Here is a 24,930-nt window from a genome sequence, read left to right on the forward strand (position 1 = left end):
GCCTCTGCAAATTGCAATAACTTTTCTAGACACCAGAAGTTTATTCAAACTATTATTTTCTCGATTTTTACCAATTCTTCAATCATTTTAATCATATTGAATCTTAATTCCATTTATGCTGAACAGAGCGCAGGCTTACCTTGTTTATTTGCTCTTCCGCGTGGTTCATGAACTCATTTTTATTTATCTGTGCATCTGTGGAAAACAATATTGGGATTTCCCGGGAAATTCTGCTATGACAAAGGCGTTTTCAAAACATTTTAAATTTCTTTTAATATACCACATAGATATGTTCACAATGATATATGGTAATATATATACGATTATATGGTAATTATGTCAGATTCTCCTCTAAATTCCACTTTGTCCTTTAACGTGAAATTCTTTGTGTGAATATAATCTACTAAAAACTGTCGGTTGCAACGATATTATCTGTCTGATGATGTACATTATATTTTGGGTCGAGTCACATTATGTAACATCGCTTTTATTACAGTTTTGACACTCAGATTGTTAACTATTTTATACAATTACCATTGAGTAGTCCGATGAGTGTGTCAAATGTCTCACTGTTCATTTCTCTTCTCAAGTTCTTTTCCTATAACAATAAATATTGTTCATAATTGGCTATTTAAAAAACTAAACAATTAGTTTTTAATATCGAACAACACCATTTCTAAATTCGCGCTATCTTAATTTTACATAAAATTCACTGTAATTCTGTATAAGTAGTACCATTTGATATTGATCGGTTTTGTGGGGGGGAAATAAAGTGTCTCTTCACAATCTCTTAACAGAAAAAAGTCATTTGGAGAAGCTCTTCTCAGTTATTCTGTAGGCAGTTTATAGTGTTTGTCAGACAACGCAAAGTCAATGAATGCTGCGTGGATTCGATTTTGATTAAATTCATTTTTTCTACTATTTTCACTCAGTAGATTCACTTTTCGTTTTTAATAATTGTATAGTACAAAATTAATCTGCAATATTGTACCTTACATATACATATGAATTGGCACTGGGGTATTCATCGTCACATATTAATTGAAGTTGGATCTTTTTCTCTGAATTGGCATATCAATTGCTTGATACATAATATATGTACTTTATTTGGTAAAGAGAGATGCGGTGCTTTTAATTGAATGTGAAATTCCGTGTAATTACAATTTTGGTTAAATCTTTTTTGAAAACAATGGCAGTTTTCCAAACTTTGGACGGATTTTCGATACATACATTTAATGAAAAATTTGTCACTCATCTGAGGATTAACTTCCAATGATGCTTGGGTGAACAGAAAATGGTAATAATGCTGCTGAAGTGTAAAGTATCGTTGGATATTGAAGTTTGCTGTCTCAATTTATACGACGATTGTATAGTCTTGTTGGTGACGATCCTGTCGTCTGATAGGCGTGTCCGCCGCCACGATGTGCGTTTTATCAGTGATCGTTGTATTGACGTTGGCCTGTTCCGCGCCCAGCTTCAGCGTGGCCGCGTTGTAGATGCGGTCCAGCGAGGCGTTGCGCATGTCCCGGAAGTCCAGCTGCCACTGCTCGAGCAGCCGGTCGCGGCGCTTGGGCGTGAGCGTGAGGAATTCCGATCCTGTGGCGCCCAGAGGGGTCTTCGAGGACTTGAGCGAGAGCAGCTTCTGCGGGTCGTAGTAGTGGTGCTGCTGGAAGGTTCCGGCTTCGGTGTAGGAAGTCGCCCGCGTGTGGCCGTACTGAGAGAAGAGCGTGTCGAAGTCTTTGGCGGGATAGGGCGAGCAGGCCTGGCCCAGTTGCAGCTGCGAGGGCCGCTTAGAAATTGGTGACCTCTCGATTGAGGTACTTAGCTCGGGGCTGTTGAACTGACGGATGCCATCTGAAAAAGCGCGGTCATGGACTTATCAAAAGATCTCTCCTTGCGGGAGTGCATTAAATCACACCTAATGATTGCGAGGAAATCAAAAATGTGACGGTAGAACTCAAGGAAATTAACCAAACTTATGTGTAAGATGCGAAGATAAAGCAATACTAACTTACTATGACGAGATGGTTTGGAGAAAAGAGCCAGCTTCTCCTTGCCCGCCCTGGAAGCTGGACTGTACGATCGGCCTGAGTTGCAGGAAGAAAAGCGGTTAATACATCAATTTTGCCACTCTTCCTCGGCTCTTGCTCACCGCAAAAGTTTATAGGATCATCTAATTGGTTTGAGGATTCAGTCCGACTGCCGTGCTCAACACTGCCCGTGTCTGTGTCCGATCCTAAGCTGTCGTATTCCTCTGACTCCGACTTGAAGGGTTTCTTCCCTCGTCTGCCGGCCGTGTTGGTCGTGGATCGCAGACACTTGCTGGCGCCGCATCCGCTTCCTGGCCGATCAGGATTGCCGGACATGTTCTCCTGATCAGGCAGGTGGAAAGTGGCGTACGGATAGATGTCCTCTGAGTACTCAGGAATCCTATCCAGCACCGCGGAATCCCTGCAAGGACTCTGTGACATTGGTTTGCGAACTGTGGCGTAGTGTTGGTCGCGCTGCTCAGATATCACGTACTTTCCGTCCGGAGGGACTCTCAAATCATTGTTGTTGCCGAATAATCCGCGTGGGTCTAAAATATGAGTGACACTTGCAAAATAGTGTTGAATTCTGGGGAAATGTGCGTGAATTCTCACTTGATTTGAGGCAATAAACAACGCCTATGACAACTATTAACGCCGCAAAGATGGATATCATTGCTATAGCTATCAGGTGTCCGTCCATAAACTCGTAGTGCTCACTCGACTCCATCATCTCGTCTGAATTGGCACTGAGAACGGCTGAAAGTAAATGGGAATGCTATATGTGTTGCGCACACGATATTGCATAGCAATATCTATGTTGCGATAAAACGCCAGACAATATAATAAGACAATAACTGCAACAATATTGCATGTAATACGAAATTGGAAGTCTACAGTTGATATAGTTGCTAGCTAATAAAGTGGAGAAATGACTTTCCATTTCAATAAATTGGGTGGTTAGTCAGTTTAATGTCTAAAGGGAGAGAACAAATGGAGTGACAATTGAGAAACTAATTATTGCAATTACTATATTATGCAATTATCTAACAATTATTAAACTTCCCCGAACATGGGAAGCCGGAGTGATAAATGGGTGAAAATGCTCAAACGCAAGGATATTGCAATTTGTATATTGTTTCAGAGTGGCATGGAAGTTGCACTGTAATGTCGTTTGTTTAGAGTGTGAGAGAAATAGAGTGAAAGAGCATGAATGCACCTCAATGAAATACAGCAATTGGGAAAGAGGAAGAGTAACAAAACGTCTTAACAAACTAGTCAATCAAATGCAACACCTTGATTTGTAACCACGATATCACTAGAGTATTCCAGACCCCTCAACAAACGATGCATTTGCATTAAAAATCTGCAAATATAGTTCCCAAGATCCGTTGATCCACCTTCGCACAGATTATCTGAATTCCGAGAGATTGATAGAGAGAGAGAGAGAGAGAGAGAGAGAGAGAAGAGAATATGATTCTGGTCAGTTTCGGCAATGCGGATGGTCAACGGATGCTTGAGGGATGTTTATAAACTTTCGCTACATGAGAAATCCATATATGTTGAGCATTGTCATGCTTTTGATAGGGGAAATTTCACATATTTGGCCATTATTCTCTGTTTTTGGTCAGTAAAAGTTATCTTGAAACTCCAGTCTTAAGGGACTGAAAAGACTCCTTTTAGTTCTACGATTAGCGTTAGTTAGTGATGCATTAATTTAGAGACATGGAAATTACTGTCTTTATGTGATTCGAATTTGGACTAACTGATATTTTGATGCTTTTTTACTGACCAAATAATTTTTTTACCAACGTATTTTGAATGAAATATGATTTTTGGGACATTTTCCGGCCAAATTCCACTGAATAATGACCAAAGGCGTTCTTTTGTCAGCCGTGCTTCTTGGGATTTCGGGCAGAGGCGCAATTTTGATGTTCACATATAATGGAGGAAAAATGGCCAAAGAGGAATCACAGCTGGAGGTGCGTGCAAATGGACGGAAACAACTTACTTCCCGTGGTGCTGAGTGTCTCGAAGGAGTACTCCATGGGCGTGCTTCCAGCGCTGTTGTACGCCGTCACGCGGAGGTCGTAGCTAAGCGTGGGCTCGAGATCGCCGATGGTGTAGCGTACCTGCGGCGGGACATTGTTGGAGGCGAGAATCCACTCGCGTGACTGATGATGCACGCGCCGCCGGTACTCGACGGCGAAGTGGCTGATGGCACAGCCGCCGTCCTGCCAGGAGCTCAGCTCTAGGACGATGGACGTGGCGTTGGCGCGGATGAGATGTTGCTTCCGCGGTGCGATGGGTCTATTTCCTTTGGTGCGCGTCGAGCCGATGTCACTGGGATTGCCACTTCCGATCTTGTTGAATGCCACCAGAGTGAATTGATAGCCTGTGCCGCAGCGCAGGTTCTCCACCATGAATGAGTCCGAGCGACGGTCGAGGGGGATTTCCTCCCAATCGCCGAACTCTTGACGAAAGCTGAGCAGGAAGCCTCTGATGGGCGCCCCGCCATTGTCGCCCATGTGCCACTGCAGGGAGACGGAGGTGGTGGTGCTGGCCGTGGCGGAGAGCTGGGGCGCTGCCGGTGGCACGAGGACCAGCAGCTGGAAGACAATGTGATCTGAGCCGAGATTGTTGCGCACGTGACAAGTGTAATTTCCCTCGTGTACGCGCTGGACGCTGCGGAGCGTGAGGGAATTGTCACTGGTGACTTCCAGGCGCTGGCCCTTCTGCAATCTCTGGCCGCCGGCGCGCCACTCAGCTGCGGGAATGGGATTTCCCACATAGAGACATGCCAGCCTCACGTCCACCTTCCACGCTACGCTCAGCGTCTGGCCGAAGGAGATGATGGCAGCCGGAGCGGCGGAGCTAGGCGTGAGCTTGACCACGGAAGTGCTGGGACCCTCGCCAATGGGCGTGCTGGCTGTGACCCAGGCTTCGTAGGTCTCGCGATTGTTGAGGTTCTTCGCCTCGTAGTAGTGGTACTGCGATGCGAGGGTGTCCTTTATGATGCGCACCTCCTGGCCCTTGTCCAGGATCCTGATGTAGATGGTGTACTTGGTGATGACGCCGTTGGAGCGCCGTGGCGGCAGCCAACTGATAATCACTGAGCTTTCACTCTTCACCACCGCTTTTATTAATTCAGGCGCATCCGGTGAACCCTGGTGGGTGGTGCACGTTGCCATCGTCGACACCACTCCTTCGCCGGTGCGCGTGAACGCCAGCACTTGGACGCTGTAGTTGGTGAAGGGCAGGAGACCGTGCAGCACTGTGTTGAGAGCTGATGTGATTTTTGTCTCCCTGGCGTTATCTGTGAATGAAGGCACCATTATCTAAATTGCATCCCATTGAATTGGCCGCCAATGCTTTACCGTTCTCATAGAAAACTTTGTATCCACGAATAATGCCATGCATTCGGTCTTTTGGGGGTGGTTGCCACGAAACTTGCAAACTCTGGGCGGTTAATGCGACACACTGAACAGCTTGAGGTGGTGCACTGGGAACTATTTTCAAACATGAAATGATAAATTTATGTTATAAATGGCAGGAGCGATAATGGGGAGGGAATATCACTATATCTCTTCACAATTGCAGTATAATCACACGCGCTGTGCGCCAAACTTTCCTCAATATTTCATAATCGACTATTATGAACTATTCACTGCGAGGAAAAAGATGTTCGTGAAGTAAGTTTCATGAGTAATTATGGGAAATTGATTGTCAACAATATTTTACAAGAATATGAAATATAATTTGATTGATTTTATCTAATATTTTGTTCTAAATAAATTCATTTTGATTAATTGCTTTCAAAGAACTTCGCGCAAAAGATGCTATTTTATTATTAAAGGGAATGCAGTTCACGAAGAATAAGAATGAATTCTGCACATAGGTTTTTCTCAGTGAATAGTTACATATTATGGATTTCATGAAGGAGAGGCGAAAGATTGGAGAGTTGGGAAGTTGAATTACCGTCTTCAATTGTCCGGGCAACAATTGGCTCGCTCGCTGGTCCGTCGCCCTTGGAGTTGAACGCCTGAACTGTGATGCTGTACTGTGTGTACTTCTCCAGGCCAGTCAATCGAAAGTCGTTAATCATCTCGCCGCCGGGAATGCCAACTTTCGTGTAGTTGAACGTCTTGTCCGGGCCGTCACTGCGCCGGTAGCCAATTGTGTAGCCCAGTAACTCGCCATTCCAAGCGTCGTGTTCAGGAGGTCGCCAGGTGACTATTAGTTGCTGCCGCCCCAGAGGTTCAACGGTCACTTGCAAAGGGGGACCGTCTGGCGCCTCGCCGTCCGTCTGAACCTGAAACGAGAGAAGGAAAAGTTCAGTCTCAAGACACATTCGCCAACTTTCTCAGCGCCTTACAGTCAATATGTCACTAGCTGCACTTGTCCCGAGGTGATTCTCAGCATAAACACGAAAGTGGTAATTTGTTGCCGGCTTCAGGGACCTAATGAGCGCCACGGTTTTATCACCTGGTATAACTTTCTGCGGATTGCCGCTGTGCCAGACATCCTGGGCCTCCTTGTACTGCACGACAAAGTTTGACACGGGCTGCGACTCGAGGGAGTCCTGGTCGCCGGGTGTCCAGGCCAGGATCAGCGTGCGACTGGCGAGTTCGTTGATTTGCAGATTGCGCGGGAAGTTGGGTGGCTCTTGTACCTGAAGTTGGATGATCGAGTGATGTTGTCCATAAGCATTGCTCGCGAAGCACGAATACTGCCCGCGATCGGAAAGCGTGGTCTGTACGATGGTCAGTTCAGACGTCACGCCTCTGTCTGTGGGTGTGCTCTTGATGTGATACCGGACATCGTAGCTAGGATCGATGCGGTGTCCTTTGGAGCGCCAGGAGATGTCAAGAGGCTGATCTCCGTCCGCTTCGCAGAAGAGCGTGACCTTTTCGCCCCTGCGCACGGACACTTGCTTATTGCGAACAGTGACTTGGGGTCCAACATGAACGTCCAGGCGAATGAGTTTGCTGAGTCCTGCGCCTATCCCATTAGTGGCCTGGCAAAGGAAGTTTCCCTCGTGCTCTTTGGACACCTTGGGTATGATCAGGGAGCCATTGGAGTGACTCTCAATGCCGAATGATGTGGCAAAGGCGAGTTCCCTGTATTCTCCTGTCTGGTCGCCCATCGCCTGCTTCCAGTTGACTGTGGGCTTGGGAAAGCCGTCAGCCTTGCAATCGATCATGACCAAATTGCCCAGAATGACGCTCTGATCCTGTGGCTCGACAATCCATCGTGGTGGCACTGCGTTTGGCATTGCGATAAATATTTCATTTTAGCTTTAATATCTCGACAGCAGTGAGCTTGATATAATCCACAGGGTGAAGCATGCACACACTTAAAGTCATTTTGAACATCCAACGTTCGTAGCTGAATAATAAATAACAGCAAGCAAAATGCCAGAACACTTAAATGCATTCACATGCACGTCCCACTTTGGCAGATTATAATTTAAGTTGCAATGGGACTCGAAACTAAGTATGAAGAATTAGAGAGCAATTTTGGTGGAATGTTGTGTTGCTTTGAGATATATTTCGGCAAACACATCTGCAGGATCGTGGGTGGAATTAATTAATTAGGCCAGGTAGAGAGACACACCTCTATTGAGTAACAAACTCATGCGATTTATCTCTATGGAATTAATCAAAGAATAATGGGCGTGAAATAATTTGTTGTTTATGTACACTGGTCACCTTCGCATTTATTTAATGATGAACATTTGTACCTCCAGGGATTTCACTTTAATCCTCATTTGCTCCCACATTCTCATCACTTTCACAGCCCCCAGAAAATGTTACCGCACACAGTATCCTGCAAAGTGTGCATGTTTGCGATGGTGAAGTTGAATATGTGGCGCGTAACCACAATAATAATAGTCTGAAAATCTTATTGTTATTTATCACACAAAACCGGGTGTGAGGTGAGCATTTAAGTGAGATGAGAAGCAGCATTTTGCTGAGTGAATGCATCATAATACCTTGTAATATGTTCACATATAATCAGATGTTTTGTGCTGTGTGAGAAGTCACCACTTAATGTGCTGCTCTCCTGAAAGCGTGCAGTGCGAGTCTAGTGCGATTTTATGTTGCGCCAGTGGTATTTAATTACTGGGATTTTAATTAAGTTTTTATTGCGACATTTTCCTGTGGTCTCATGTGGGCGTCGCGCTGCCCCTTTCATCTGGCCACACGGAAATGAGAGGGCTTTTCGCGACATGCTGTACTAAAGGTCATAAAACAAACATGGGCCTGCATTTGATTTGATTTTAACGCAAGAAAGCTGAAATACTTGCGGAAAACGAGGGAAAATAACTGCTTCTGTGATTGACAAGGTGATTAATCAGATTTGAACTCAAATCTATACTTAAGTTCCGCCCACTGATAAGCTCCACCCACAATTATCCTTCAAATGGAGTAAAGTGATTGAACGTAATATCTTAGTAAGATTAAAGGCTTTATGCTGCTCTTTTTGCTGAATTCACTGCACTTGGTTCAATTTTTGCATGCGACTCAGACCAAGAACAATATCGTTTAGATGAGATTTTCTACCACATAAAATCACAAAGAAAATGCGCTCTGCAGAGAATTTTCCTTCATGTTACCCCATTCGTCCTGTCGCTAGAGCTCCCAGTAATGACGCATTTATTAATTTTGCAGAAAAAATGAGTGGTTGTAAAAGAAGAAGGAAAAAATGTGTGTGCTTGCAATTCTTTTGAGTGATGAGTGCTTTCAATCCAGAGACACACAAGTAAAAAGTGCGCTGAGAGTGCTCTTTATATCCATCATGATGATATTTCTACAATTTTGCACGGGATTCAGAGACAGAGGTCAGGACTTGGGTCAGGGAGAGTGATTGCGGAGAGAAGGTGGGTGGAAGGAGACACGCGGTGAATGTTGATTGATTAATCGTTCATGTGAATATTCTTTTTGCTGTGGTGAGCTTTCTTGTGCAGTACAACATCAACACCTTTCATTTACCCGAAACTGATAGCATTGCTGTGTAGGACACTGTGGCCGCTCGGTTAGTTATATCGCACGTGTAGTTCCCATTGTGACTCGATGTCACATTGTGCATGGTCAGGATGCTCGAAAAGGGAGAATACTCATTAATATCGATTGATTTTTCATCTGTGCCTCTGTCGATGTGACGGCCATCCTTGGACCACGTTATGTTGAACGGTTGATCGCCTTGGCTACTCGAGCACATCAACTGTGTCCTCATGCCTTCCATAATGTCATTCTCAAAGCTAAACGGAGAGATGCGCGGCGGTACTGAAATCACACATCAGAATTCATACAACTTGTTCCTTTTCATATTTTCATTTAAACTTTGGGATGGAAAGTGTGCTGTGCACAGACACTCATTCATCTGCGAGAACGGGGGTGGGAGACTTAAATATCACTTTAACTGTGAGTAATGGTTTTATCGTCTTGTTTACTTTTGTCCCTCTCCATCTTTGTCACAGTGGTAATGCGCGCCTTTTCCTCCATGCTCGAAAATAACTTCTAAATACTTCCCTACATAATGTAAAGCATTAATATCGAAACTTTCAGGCAACAACACAGCGAGCTTAAAGCGAAGGGGAGGTGGCAGGCAAAAAAAAGCGGGGGTGGCTTGGAAATAATGTCAAAGAAGCACAAAGCGCTACTCATTTGTATGTTGGGGAGGGATTTTGAGGAAGAGGGACAATGCGGAAATGCTGCAAAAAATGCTGTGAATGGAAGCTCGAGGATGCACTTAACGATGATGACGTCTATTGCTTGTGTGTGGGATTGTGGGTGCCATCATTGATGCAATCATCATCATCATCATTGAGAATTAATAACCAACGTCAGCGTCATGCAACGTGTACATGCAATTGTGCTTGAAATTCTGGTCAATGAGCCTCTTCATCGATGCTTTCACTGTCATGGGCACAAGTTCGTATGATATCGGGGATGATTGATTTTCCGATAGATGAAGAATGCGATGCCCAGTGACCAGAAGATTTGTCGCCCTCTTGTTTACCGTTGACGCTAAACTCAGCCGTGTACTCGACACTCGCCGCGGCGTTCTCTACGCGACACTTGTACTGCCCGGCGTCGGATTTCTTCACGTCGAGAATGGTAAGGGCACTTGTGAACTCATCGTTCTGCCGAATCGATGCACTGCCGCCGGCCAGAATTTGGACATCATCCTTGAGCCAGGTGAAGCCCAATGGCAAATCACCCGTGACAACGACACACTGAACACTTGTGCGATCGCCCACGTTGAGGTCCCGGGCAAAGGTGAAGGGTGTGATTTTGGGGGGCACTGCGTAACACAATGCCACAGAATCCATCGAGAGACAGAATTTAATTGCAGCGTTAATTGCATATTGTGGTGAGAGCGTGCAGAATGCGCATCATTTCACAGCAATCACGGCATTATTAAGTACAGGTGCAAGTTGTGCGACATAATTACGATTGCATGGTGTTTGTGTGTCAAATTAAAGAGAGAAAGAGAGAAGAACACATTATGGTAAACTTATTGCTAGTGTGTGATATAATGCAAAGGTGTTTCATATTATTCTCCTTCACTGTGGCCAAAGAATTGCTTAACTTTCTCCCAAGAATTTGAAGACAGAGAGAGGGAGAGAGAGAGAAGAAAGTTTCCCAAGCTTCTCTCGAGTATATCATTTAATCATAAATTTATGCTAGATAATTGAATCATAATTTAACCTGGTGTGATACTTGAACGGTGATTTAAATGCAATTTTTGCTCTTCGAATGAATTTTCAAAAGCAACTGTTGTATTTTAGAGCTTCACTTTCACCATTAATGAAACTTTCAGCACAGAGAGTTTTCAATTGAGTGAAATAAATAATGTTTGTATTCTTCTTGCATTCCTCGCAGCGATGCTACACGGTGTTTTGTTGTAAGGATGGCAGAAGAAATGCTTTCCGAGAATTCACATCTATTGAAATTGACTTTCAAATCAACTTTCTTATTGCATGGTGAAATATGTGAACTATTGAATTTTGAAACTTAATTTAAGCGTACGTCGAGAAAGCTTTTCCCAATATATGGAAAATTGACTTTGCTTATACCCAATAGGGATGAGGATTATCACGTGAGTTGTCAGAAATTTCAAAGCTCCGCCCACACTAATGCCCCGCCTGAAAAGGGCGTGGCCCAAGAAAGTATTGATTAAAGGAAGTATCTAAAGCTGCTCTGAATATTATTTCAGAAAGAAACTACCACTAAAACCACAATTGAATCGCAGATACTGTAAGTTAACTCTGGGCTTATGAACTTCTTTCTCACCACTGTAAAGTTGCATTTAACTTTTTTTTCAGCGAATACTCGAGAAACTTTCCCATTCTCTCTCCGTGTTTCCCTCTTTTTGTACAACCTGTAGACTTGAGCGGGATGTTTTTGCTGCATAAAGTGTAACTCCTCATATAATTTATACGCTCAGGCGATTGTAAAGGAGACTTACCCAGAACGGCGATGCTGACTGTTCGCTGTGATGTGTAATTGTGCTTGTTCCTTGCCACGCAGGAATATGTTCCCTGATCTGTGGTCCTCTGGACATTTTCTACGGACAGAACGCCATTTGTGACGCGCTGTCACATGTTTGTTGGCAATCGTGTATTGTCCTTTTCCCATACAATCGACTCAATAGGATATCCGGCCACCGGACACTTGATCGTCATAGTTTTTCCAGCCACTGCCGATATCGGCGGCATTGGGCGAATGTACGGCATTCCTGTATATTTGTGTGTCGATGTCAACAGGAAAGAGGACAACAGGAAGAAATGAAAATAAATAAATCCGATTACTTTTCACACAATACAACCATCTTACCCATGTTACATTTATCCGTACAGCTCTAATACCCATGTCATGAATATAAGCAGATGAATGGGAGCGTGAGACAGGATGTGTGAGGCTACACTTCCCCCAAACGTGATATTTATTGATTTTTCATTTGTGTACTGGGCGAAAGTTGGCAAGGGGGAGATAATACGGCTGAAATCTGTACACCACCTCCATTATTCTCTGAGCTTTCGTCAAAAATTTAAGAAATTCCCCAAAAAATTCCAGGATTTCCTAAGAGAATGGTTGAAAATATCACAGAAAAAATTGAGCTATTAAATTGAAATGTAATTTTACAATTCAACAAGAAGAATTTTTTTTGTCTTGTCGCATAATGTGTCACATCAGCCTCTAGTATCTCCCCCTTGGGAAAAGGAGGCAAATGCGTGGCAGGGAAAAACTGCGTTCGCTCGCAAAACGGATGTACTCACCGTAAACATTGAGGCGGGCCGAGTGGGTGGCGCTGCCACTGGTCGATTTGGCCGTGCACTCATATTCGCCCCCGTCCTCCGATTTGACTGCCGATATGTTGACGTGACTTATGACGTCACCGAATATTGTTACATACTGGCCAATCATCAATCGGTCGTTCTGCAGCGAAGGATGGAAAGAGAGGCGAGACAAGGGATAATTATTCAGTGAAGGCGATTGCGTATTTATTTTTCACTTAAATTTGATGGGAAACGAAGCGGAAAATTGAGCCAATGATTTTCCTCTTAGTCATGCAAGAAGTTTCATTATGACAGAGAGGAAAGTTATCTCGGGAGGCATTCAGGTCGTTGGTTTTTGTGCCTCTTAAAAAATCTATTTATTTTTTGCCTACACAGCCCTTGGGAAATTATCACACTTTCCTTAAATGCCCTCCGCTTTCCTTCTTTGCTTTCCTGTGCTAAATTTATGTACATATTCGTACACTTGGTTAGTGATTATCTCTCGGGCCCGCTTTGATGTTGTGCTTTTTTCGGGGCTGGTAAAAAAGGGGGTGAAATTCTCTATAAATTAATATAATATTCTTATAGGACGGTGCGCGAAGCTCTTTGGAATAGATCCAGGAAAGTTTGATACGGTGCGAAATCGCCGCATGGCGTTTAAATTTTAATTAAGAGGACATTTTTACGATTTCTTGCAGAGTGTATTAAGCTGAGATTGAGCAATTCAGGGTGGCAATTGTGGGTGAATTATGTCGTGTGGCGCAGAAGGAGTTACAAATCTCAATTAAAATTACTTGCGAAATCGCAATTAGAGTCACATTCGTACACTCCTCGCCTATACTTACACTTGGCAGTGGGAAGCCGTCCAGAGACCACGAAATCTGTGGCGTTGGGTTGCCAGTGGCGCTGCACTTGAGTGAAACAGATGGTCCCGGCTGCATTGTTTGTTCTATAAATTTGTAAGTAAGATGTGGTGCCACCTCGCCCAGTCTTAACTCCGCAGTGGCTGTGAGAATTGGGGGGAGAGAGAGCGACAAGACAGGAGTTAGACACTTGTATATACTTTGCCAGCAGGATTCATATTTAAGCGAGTCAGTGCCAAATCTTCGGGTGGCACCGCATGATTTCCCCGAAATGTGTATTCTAAGCGTGTACAAACCACAGACAGCTTGACAGTCTGTTTATGGAATAAATAATCGCTTTAATCCCATTTGCGCTGAATATCGCTTAAAGCTCTACTTTGGTACAATGTCGCTTTGCCAGCGAATGCGACTTATCGATTAACTTGTCATATTCAATTCGGGCTTATTATAAATAATAATAATGCGAATTGCTGTGGACAAAAAAAATCGCGTGGAGGAATTATGGGAACATTATAAGCTTCTCACAGTAAGCACATTAATATCATTAAAATTATGCTACTTTCTTCCTACAACAGCCGAAAAGATGGGCTTTATTCTCACCTTGTGCCGACTGGAAATCGTTGTTGGCGAAGCATTGATACATGCCGCGATCCTCCTTGTTGGTGGAGGTGATCTTGACGTGATCGGCGGCCAGGAGCCGCACTCTGGCGCCAGTGCGCAGAGGTTGGCCGTCTTTGAGCCAAGTGACGGTGCTCTGGGGTGTTCCTGTGACGCTGCAGCTGAAGAAGGCCGCCTTGCCGAGGTCTATTGTCTGACTGGGTGGTGTAATGTGTACGCTCAGGGCCGTGTTAATGACCAGCTGAACTTCCATTGTCTCGCTTCCCTCGGAATTAGTGGCTGTGCAGAAGTACGATCCATTGTCGGTTTCCTTCAGAGACATGATTGTTAAGGTGCCATCGCGAATAGTGGCACGACCCGTGTTCAGGAGTTCATCCAGCGCCTCGTCCCGGCCATTCTTCTTCATGTGCCATCTGTGTGTGCGTCATGCATGATAATTAATTGCCAAAATTAGTCGTATTTCACACTTTGTTATGCTATCACGCCCGATGGTGTGAAATTCAAGCTTCCCATTCAGAATATCTTGCGGTGGGAAGTGGGAGTGTTGCGAGGTATAAAAATTTGTCATAGTTATTCTGTATATAGATTCACTCACAGTGTAATGAATATTTTATGTGGCGCTTGAAACAATGTGTTAATTTGATACTTCTCCATAATATATGTTTTCACGTGGGGTCGCGAGGCGGGTCATCAATGCAGTACCAATTTGCCCGAAATTGCTTTTTCACGGGTCATTTTTAATTTAGCAAATTTATTCACGAAATGCTGATATTGCTCTCTGTCTCACCCTCGAGCGCGAGTATGAAAATTTAGCCACCAGGGATATTTACACCCTCGCAGAATATTAGATTGTTAAAGGTATATACGAGGCAGGTTATGGCAGTTTGCGTTAAAATTTCACCCTGACTTGGAGATTGGACGCTTTTTATCTCAGCAAAGCGCGAACTTCAATGAGTGTAAAGCATTCGCAAGGCAACTTTAAAGTTGTTCAATTTCATTTTAATATGAATGCGTGGGCGGAAAAGTCCTTCAGTGACGCTATCGGCCTTTTTTAAATGCTATCCGTTTGTGTATTCATGCTTGTTTATGTATCCACCCCCCCGAAAGCGTTAAGCTTTATGGTTGGATAAGCTCTCTTTGGTCATGAATATTGAAAATCGCTGCTTTCAATGTACACACAATGCAATTAGCATTGAAATAAATTCCTATCTGTTTGCCAAACTCACTGTTGGGCATTTGTGAACAAATGTTTTGGAATCGAAGTGCAAGAAGAGCAGAACAAAATTGGTTAAAAATTACACGATGAGCTCGTATTTTCCGTGTGGTCGCATTAAATTTGCATGTGTCATGCAGCTTTTTTCCATGCATCAGCGACTTTTTCTCTCTGCTGAACAATTTTCCGTGGAACATTTTCCCCTTTTTCTGTCAAAGCTACAAACAATGAGACATGCAGAAAGTTCATGCCATTATGCCTGTATCATCAATACCAGCACACTTTCCTATTTCGCGATGTCACTTTCAGAGCATGAGGAAAATCATTTTTCCATTCCATTCGAGAGGGAAAATTGAGATGCTCTTCAGGTTTAAATGCTAAATAGCAGTTTTATACAAATTACTATGGATTCACGTATGGGATATTTTTCACGACGAGCGAAACTGGGCAAAAACGATGGTTGTGAAAAGAATTCGTGAATACATCGATGACTGCAAATGACAGTGATTGTCGTGAAAATATGTACATATTGTGACAGAGTGAAAGGAGGCATTTACATGACATATTCAGCGATATAATACAAAGTATAATCCACTGTGTATTTCCACGTTAGATGGAGTGGGAAAAATTAAATGGAAATTGATTGAATGGGTGCATGTTTGCTTAATAACATTTTTCGCTCATCATAATCATTTAATTCCACGTAACATTTTATCCAGTGGTGATTTCTGCTGCAGTGAAATTACACTGAAGCTTTGCCTTCCCCTAAGCTTGCATAATGATGAAAATGGTATCAGTTGCTGTTTTGGCATCGCAAATTTCAATTGTTATGCAACAATACATGCTGTAGTTAAAATGAAATTAAAATAGAGTCCGAGACCGAAATTCTCCCGATAGTTGAGGGTGAATAAAACACCTTTGCGTTGAAACTACATTAATTTGCGGTATGATATTATTATGATGTGTGGTGCGAATATGTAGTTTAGGTATGTAAAAGTAAATACATCAACTATAATGCCTCAAACAGTACACATATTTATGCAATGGCATGTAAATTTGATGCCAGTTAATGAATATTTGCATATTTGCTCCAGAGACTGTATTATTTTTTCACACAGCGCATCCCGCGAAACAATATGTGTCAGCGTGGGTGGGATGATTGAATGTGGGCGGCAAATATAGTGGTCACCCTTTGCAATCAATAGCACTCTGTATTTGCACATGACGGGGAAAATTGTGTGCATGCAAAAAGGGTGTGAGTTTATAAATTACGCAATAGCAAATATTCGGCAAACTCCACATTTCCTCTCGTCTTTTGTGCAGCAACATCAATCAGAATATATATAGTTGGAAATCCCCAATGCATATGCTGAATAATGTGAAAATTCATGATGGATTAGTCATGAACTTGACACTAGAAAGACAAATACACTATGATGTGGTTCAATGAGTTTTGTAATTGAAAACCTTTCAAATCCAAATTTGAATCATTACAAATTAATCAGAAAGGGTAATTTTAGAAACGTCTCAGAGTTGTTTTGTATCGTGAATCGTCTGAATAAGTAACGGAAATTCTAGGAAATTTCAACTATTTTCACAACCTAAAGTTCAGAAGGTTGTGGAAACTTTTAGCTTTACAGTTGAAGAAGAAATGGCATGATTTTCTTATTGAGAATGGTCAAGCGGAATAAGTCAATCGATTACCTCAATATTTACTGACTCTGTCGGGAATTGTCATCAGATTTTGGCTCGGAATTTCACAATAATTCCATTTGACTGAGTGAATGAATTTGAGATGAAGAATTATATGGGAAGATATCCAATCATTAATTAGCGAAGTAATTGTAATTAATTTACAAAGTTTTCCGCTTGTTGGCTGCGTCAATAGGAATTTTCCCTAGCCAATTATATCCGTCCTAATATTGGCTGACTGGATGTGTGTTCGCTATGGTATATAGAGAGCGTGTGCACTATTCATGGCAATTTGGCTGAATTTTTACATATGTACAATTATCAGCACATGCATGCTTAATACGGAATTCATCAGAGCATTTTCATTTGCTTTGAATTCATCCATCGAGTGGCCCCTGTGCGGACCCCCGAGTGACCATTCCCTGCGCCTCCAGTCGCTGTACTAACAAATTCAATATTTACTGTTCGTGCAGGAAATGAAACACCAACATTGCCATGGAGGGTGGCCCAGCATGGCGAGCACGGCTGGAATGGTTGGATAAACAAACAATCCATCGAGTCGTCGAAGGGTCGTCAATGGGGGCAGACGGAAGGGGTTGCGAGCACCCGGTCTCGTCACTGGATGAGGTGGTTTTGGGCTTCTGATGCGCCGCTATTATGTAACTCTGGGAACATGGTGAGATGTTAAGAGTGATGATGTATTCCATCATCGCCATCATCGTCATTCATCCCACACCCTGGCGCACAGTTGGTTGTCTGCAGCCAGAATACGACACGAAGCTCCCGGGTTCAGGATGGCTCTCGGTCTGGTGTGAGGGCATTTTCTCAATAGATGCTCCACACTAACATATACTCAAATGGCATCTGGATGGGTTCTCACCAGAATTCCTTCTCCTCATCCCCCACCCTTCTCTCGTGTTTACCTTAGCCATTCACTTGGGTGTGTAAGAGTTGGCAAAGTGTTGACTACATTCATTATGGGGTGGCTCTGGATCATATCTTATGTCTATGTACGCAACATGTACCAACTTTGCTGGCGAAAGCTACAGAGAGCGAACGATTTACGATGGACGCGTTATGAGATAATATTCCGTGTGTACATTAATGGGTGGTGATGAGACTTGAGACAATACCTCGCTCAGGTGATTACATTTTACGTGATAAATACACAATGTATATAAAAGCTCATCTCGCGGGTGGCGCTCTTTAATTCCGGGAAATATTGGAAATGGGTTTTCCGCAATTCGCTTGTATACAGCGCAATATGACAGTGAGATAAGAGAAATACCCACAAAATTTTACGACGCTTCGCGCCAAAGCTGTGTGTAACTTGTCATTTAGCATACGTACTTTATATCTTAATAAAATTATCATCTTTAATTTGGGCAACATAAATTGAGAACGATTCCGCTCGGAGGCGAAATTCTTTCATCGCTTGTAAATTATTCAGCAACACTCCGACACATCTCATCACCGGAGAAATGCTAAAATATTCCTCATCTCACCTCCTCTAATGGATCTTACCTGTAAATGGGTTTGGGATTTGCATATGCCACACATGGTACCACAATATAATCGTAATTTGCCACAAGTTTCACAAGTTTTTCATTCATTATTGGCGGCACAGATTCGCGAATTTCTGTTGAGAGAACAAGAGAGAAGAAAATAGGGTGGATTATTACATATATGACTCTACGTCTCATTAAATTGAACGATATGTCTCTTGAAATTTCAAGTGCCTGGAGTGATTAAAATTGAGGAAAACTTTAGTGGATGGCAAGTTGTGTGCAAAGGAAGCCCTCCAGTTCAGTGGTGAATGGCACCATTGAATTGACTACCCATTCGCATTTCACAATCATCAAAGTTTTCCAGCAGCGCTCGCAGGGGTCTTTTCCATGTCATCCTCCTCCAGACACCGCATCTTTGTCTTACTTGGCGAAACTTACACGATAATTAACGTGTAGAATGGCAAATAATTCGCTTTCAGTGCTAAAAATCCGTCTGCGACTGCGGATTTCATGGAATCTTTATCCAATTCGCAACTTCAGCATCATGTTAAATCACCACCTCCTATATTGCTTTCGCAAGGGTTTCTCATCAGGTATTTATCATGCTTAAGCCAGTGTGCGCTTGCTAAATGATGAAAAATGATCTTGCCTTTAACACCTTTTCTTAACTGAAAATTTATCAGCTGGACATGGGCGTAGCCTCGGATTTAAGACTACCATGTATTAAGATTTATAAAAAGTGTCTTTTCCTTAAAGCTCTTCTAGATTCTTACTTAGCTTCGTAGTAATAACATCAAAATACTGGAAAAATAAACAATGCTGTGATCAAACAATCTTTCTGTAAAATCGGGAAAAACTTTTATATGACTTGTGAATTTTACATGTTACTCCTTACGCCAATGGATGCGGTTTTAGTGAAGAGTTTAGAGCTTAATCTAGTCCACAAACGAGTTTCTATAATAGCAGAGGAATCGTAGGCTTTTAATTGAGTCTCTGGCTTAAGACTAATGGAAGGTCTGGTGAAGTTTGCATAACTTTCTCTTAACCAGACAATTTCGAGTCTTTAGCATAATTGATACTGCTAATCACTTTTGCCGGATTACTCACCTGACAATTGAATCCTGCCAGCATTGGTGCTGACAACGGCTTCCTGTGTGAGCTTGTGATGCGTCCGACATCTGAATGTTTTCTTAGTTGCATCATTGCGTGTGACATTGATGACCAACAACTCGCCCGATGGCAACATGTGGTATTTTCCATCTGGAAGTGCATCACAATGTTCACGATAAATGGGTGAAATGAATTCGATGGAAATGCCTGAGCAATATCTCAATGATATGGAATGAGTGTATTATGTGTAACATGAGTGCTATGTGGCTTGTCATATCGATTCCTGAGTACATAGATGAGAATAACTTGAGGGTTAATGGGTACAAGTTTAATTAAACTCAAGACCAGATTCATGCATGAAAATGTCAACTAAACTACAGAGTGTCGGAGGAGGAACTCAGGAGTTTGATGCGATGTGTGTGCGATGCCAGGGATCATACAAATCACTCACCACCCTCGAGAGATGGATAAATGTTGAATGAGGGCTCCTGCAACCACGATGTCACTGTCACGTGCTCCTTCACAAAAGGCGGTATGTTGCAACGTATGAGCACATTCCCACCAATGAATCCGCCCGGATTTTGCACCTCGGGCTCGTATCGCTGATTAACCACTGCAAAAGGTGATCAAACATCTGTGTTACACTTTCGGGCGTGCAAATGAACGAGAAAAGAAGGTTTGGCTTTATGGCGAGGCATATTTCAGTGTCGCCACTAATAAATTTCCAGCATTATTTCTGTATTTGATGTGTGTGTATTTTTCAAGTGGGCGCCCAGAAATCGAGCCAAATGGGCGGCAATGTGAGCTTCAATATTGGCCAGAAATAATAAATTTGTACAGCAAAAAAGCCGTACAATTCAGGAAAATGAGGCTGTTTTTGTTTCACAGTCCTTTTCGACGGTTGCGAGCGGCAGACCTTGTGGGCGGAGGGCCAAAGGATGACAAAGAAAACATATTTGCGGGTATAGATAGGACATAAGTATCGAAAAGTGGCTGGCAAGTGTGTTGTTATAAATCGTAAATGATGTCTGAATTTGATGGTGGACTGGCTAGGAGCACTTCTGCGGCACGGAAGCCCGAATTCAATTCCTAGGGTCGATGCTCAGTCCCTGACACAGACCAGTGCCTTTTGTCCTGTCCATGCTATGTGATTCGCAATGGTGTGATGTGGTGTCAGGGTGAGAAATGAACACGGATAGAGAGAGTGTAGTGGATGGAAATTGCTAAGGACACAGATGTGGGAAGAGAGAGAGAGGCCTTTTTGGATATTCGCCTCATCCCTTCGTTTAATCTTCATCATGGCAGGGTGTATAATATTCATTGATATGGAAAGTATGAAATTTTCCCAGGGATTATCGCGAAAGACCGTGCTTTTCATCATCCATGGCTTAAAGCATCGCGAAAAATGCCTACAAATATATTCTCCGCCAATTTGTTCTTATCTAATTTTCACAATGCGAATACTTCTCCGTGAATCCGTCCGGAGATTGATGCAAACACATTGTGGTAATGCAATTTCTGTGGAAAATTTCGCAACATTCACGGACAAATTTGCGCCACCCTTCTCGGCATCATCAGCAGACATGTGTGCATGGTGTGATGGGGCTCTTATAGTTCATTCCTCATCTTTTCCTTTCATCACACAACCCCCGTCCACCGCTTGCACACGAAGGCGAAAGACTGGATGGATGGTTTACCAGATGGATGACTACATCGAGCTCCCTTCTGTACACATGTCTTGTATGGGATGCAAGCAATTTATTGAGTAAACGGCTGGAGCACACAATGGGAGAATCGCATGAGAAGAACCACTCTGTCAGAATTTGATAGGTGGCTTTAAATATTTTACGTGTGGAAATGATGGTGTTACAATAAAGTGGAAAAACTCCACCGTTTTTCCCGCCCTGGAAGCTGTTTAACTCTGCTCCACATCTCACCTGTCTGGCGCACAATAAGTGGGTGGGCTTGTGGCACATGCCGTGCGCTAAAAATTGCAGCGCTCGAGATAATGTAATTAAATTTATACCACACTACATGTGTATGGAGTGCCATTTTCTGCGAATTCACCATGATAAATGTTATTTAGTTTTGCGTTTAGGGGTGCGATAGTGAGCAATGGCAGCGGCAAAACATTTCCTGTTATTCGCAGGGAGCCAATGATTGTGATATCATGGGAATTGCACAATTCTCGGCTGTGGTTATTTAGCAGCACACACTGCCTGTATCAGTACTACTTCCTGGCCGAATTTGGGCCACATCAGGGGCCATATCGAGCCTGTCCCACATGTCATACGCGCACTATTCGCAGCATGGTTCATTCGCACGTTGTGCAAATTGCGAAAACCCCGGAAGTCTCACGCTGACTGATTCCAGCAATTTTTTTTCAGGCTCTGTATAACGTTCAGCCACCCACTTTTGCAGGGTGCGTGAAAATTATCCATCAATTTGATTATTTGTCGCTTCGGGTGAAATGTTATAAACAAGTTTTTTCTGCTTGTTTGCAAAATTGTTTTCTATCTCCTATGTATAGATTTATATGCGTGCTTTATGTGGGGGGGGGGAAAGTGCGAAAGAGGGGGAAATCATGGCTGATGCTGAGGATTTTTTAATGCGTTCAACCGTCGGAAGATGATGTATTTCTATGTATCACAATATGTCAATTTTCTCGTTACGGTTACGTGTTCATAAGTATGTGAAAAATATATGTTTGAACAGTTGTGGGAGACAAAATAGCTCCATGGCAGCGATTTATGGCACACATTGATGTGTTTTGAGAAGCAGATAAAGCACAAAAAGGATGATCTTCATATTTAGAGATTGTTGCAACATTTCTTTTCTCCCTGTTCTTTGTGTAAATTTAGCATTACTATTCTTTCGAACGTCACTGTAATTTGTTATATTGACTTTAAGTTAAAAATGGAACATGGATAAATATTTTATTACAATATTACGCGATTCTTTAGGGACAGAATCCACGTTTGTATGCGTTCTCTCGGGGCCTTCGAATTATTAATTTGAACATGCGAATTGAGTTTGGTGAAAAATTATGCTCCGTACTGATGAGATTTATTTATGACTGCTTCACATTTATATTTCAGGTCATTTAATAAAAAAAAACTGAATTATGCAGTTGGCATAGAAACTCAAAATATTTGACTATGCATTAAGTCTTATGCAATGAGGTTTGACTGAAAAATTACGACCCTTCAGCGTTTTTTTTCTATTCCATCTTTTATGCCACCGACTGTTGAACATGGCGCGATGCTGACAGATTGTCGTTGGAGTGACTTGGCATCATATGTCTTCTTTTGTATGCACAGACAGAGAGAAAGGAGGGAAAATCGGAAAGCCACTACAGCATCAAATGGAGCGAACTTCTCAACTCGCATTGTCTTTGTGGTACTCGAAGGGATTTTAGGGTTTGGGGATGAATAAAACGAAAAACTTTGAAGTACTTCTGCGTATTTTGTGGTGTATTGTATATCGCATGCCATGATTTTATGAACACATGTTCATGTTCGCGCTGTGTGAATAACAATGGTTGAATTCTGGCGGATAAGGAGTGGTTCTCTTTATCAATGCTTCCCGCACTTTGTTTGTGGTGTTGTTTTTTCACCCCCTTTATTCACCTCCATGTGCCATAAAGTATCTCCGCCACGAAACAATCCCGCGTCCAAATAGAGAAAAGACATTCACATAAATAAAGTACAGCGTCATGGAAATATCCTTATATAAATCTCTCTTAATAAAAATGTTATTTTCTTTTAATGTCCTTCACTGTTGGCCATTGAAGTGGAAAATAAGATATGATGCTTATTATTTCTAGTTGAAAAGACCACGCATTCTATCGGGCATTGAAGAGTCAACTTGCCTGTTAATTAAGAGACTTCTTTCGAGCTGATAAAACCGATCTCTTTGCCATCAATAGGGGCAGATTAATGTGGCGAAAAGTGGTTCACAGCCGCCAAAATTGCGCTTCCAGCGAATCACACTCTGGCAAAGCTCATTTCACTCTGTGGCACCCGAAGCTTTTGCCTAATAAGAATTAACTACACTTGTGGTGCCGTATTTTGGGGGCCCATACACGAAAATACACTTCAACTTCATGAGAATGTACTTTGTCGCTGTAATACATAACATCCGGGATAATACCCACTTCTCCCACTCGCATTCAACACTTAAACACGGTCTGGGCTTTTTTACAAACGCTCAACGATAACATTTTTCTGTCCGATTCTCGACCGTCGGCCCGTTTCATTTCAAAGTGTCATTTCCAGTGCTCGACTTCTCTGGAGCGCGGTCGCTTCTTTCCCAGCTTTCTGCCATGTTTTATGTACGGGCTCTGTATCTCACTTCCTCCCGCCTTTCCCTGGATCTCCGCATCGGGGCAGGAATTGAGTGTATCCTATATATACATATACATAGTTACATACTCAGCGCCGGGCGCTTTGCAATGCCACCCATTCGTTTTTATAGCATTCTTCTGCACCCCATTTAATAGTAGTACAATTTAGAGAAAAATACTTTAGACACACACATATATATGCTCTCGGAGCGAACAACAATAGCGAGTTGAGAATGGCAAATTATATTTGTTCCACCATGTATGTATGGTTATGTGTGTGAGTTTTCCGTTATTATTTGGACTTTTGTGAGTTGAGTCTATTTTCTCGCATGGCTGAGGATCATCGTAGGAGAAGATTGTGTAAAGGCAATACAGTAATTTTTCTATGGAGCTGAGGTGAACCTTTCTGGCTTCCCTGACATCACAATGTCGCGCACAAGTTGTGCTTTTACACGGTAAAAACCATTTCTTACTTCTCACACATGTAGAGAATATAAATGAAAGTGGAGAAATACATTAAATTCTGGGAAATGCGCTTTTCATATCAATTACTTCACACATATTAAAGTTTTTCTAATACTATAGGTTGCAGTCATGTGTGAATTATGAACTTCGGAAGCCCTTCCCATTCGAACGCCACGCCCATTTGTATTATTACCCGCCGTTTTGCGAACTGATCACAGTCATTTTCCAGTCCCTCAAACACTTGAGCGATGATTCTAACATTGCCAGATTTCATGTCGATTTTTTGGTCAAAAATATGGATTAAACAGGCGATTTTTTTTAACTTTGTCTGAACCGTCAGTTACAATATTCACATTTTCACTCAACGTGTTGGAAAATGGTGTCCCAAATATGTAGTTGAACCACGTAAAAAACTCTCCCAACACAGGCCGCGGGGGAGTGGTGAAAAGGGTTGGGGCGTTTTCCACACCCCTTGACAACAAACCCATTGAGATGTTCTGTGAGAAAAAGTCCCAGGTAAATAATGAGTGGTGGTGCAAAAAGGTGTATGCAAAATTATGGAAATGGTTAATACTTGCCTCAACTTTTCTCATTTGGTTGTTTAAATTCTCTCCGAATCTTTTTGCATATTATATACAATAATGATACTGTGCTCTATTTCCCAACACAGCAATTACGGGATATATAATATAGCAATGATGCTATGCAAAAGAATATATTGCGCTCGAATTGTACACACTCAGCGTGTAGTTGTGCCACCGGTGAGGAGGCTAAGGAACATCCCATTCATTTGTAATGGCA

General features: G+C 42.6%; 1 protein-coding gene across 1 annotated transcript in view; it reads right to left on the reverse strand.

Annotated features, from left to right (window-relative positions):
* Positions 1 to 284: 284 nt before the first annotated feature.
* LOC132258502 (cell adhesion molecule Dscam2-like) overlaps positions 285 to 24,930 on the reverse strand; it is a 40,651-nt gene continuing 16,005 nt past the window's right edge. The window contains 17 exon segments of the mRNA XM_059755832.1: positions 285 to 1,854; positions 2,016 to 2,087; positions 2,153 to 2,578; positions 2,643 to 2,786; positions 3,323 to 3,442; positions 4,039 to 5,343; positions 5,405 to 5,536; positions 6,006 to 6,339; positions 6,403 to 7,289; positions 9,023 to 9,316; positions 11,505 to 11,774; positions 12,316 to 12,475; positions 13,161 to 13,321; positions 13,779 to 14,209; positions 18,226 to 18,340; positions 19,317 to 19,469; positions 19,771 to 19,932. Coding sequence (XP_059611815.1) covers positions 1,355 to 1,854; positions 2,016 to 2,087; positions 2,153 to 2,578; positions 2,643 to 2,786; positions 3,323 to 3,442; positions 4,039 to 5,343; positions 5,405 to 5,536; positions 6,006 to 6,339; positions 6,403 to 7,289; positions 9,023 to 9,316; positions 11,505 to 11,774; positions 12,316 to 12,475; positions 13,161 to 13,321; positions 13,779 to 14,209; positions 18,226 to 18,340; positions 19,317 to 19,469; positions 19,771 to 19,932 — 5,666 coding nt within the window. The 3' untranslated portion in view covers positions 285 to 1,354.

This window comes from Phlebotomus argentipes, unplaced genomic scaffold (assembly GCF_947086385.1).
Source record: "Phlebotomus argentipes unplaced genomic scaffold, Phlebotomus argentipes genome assembly scaffold_4, whole genome shotgun sequence".
Classification (NCBI taxonomy): domain Eukaryota; kingdom Metazoa; phylum Arthropoda; class Insecta; order Diptera; family Psychodidae; genus Phlebotomus; species Phlebotomus argentipes.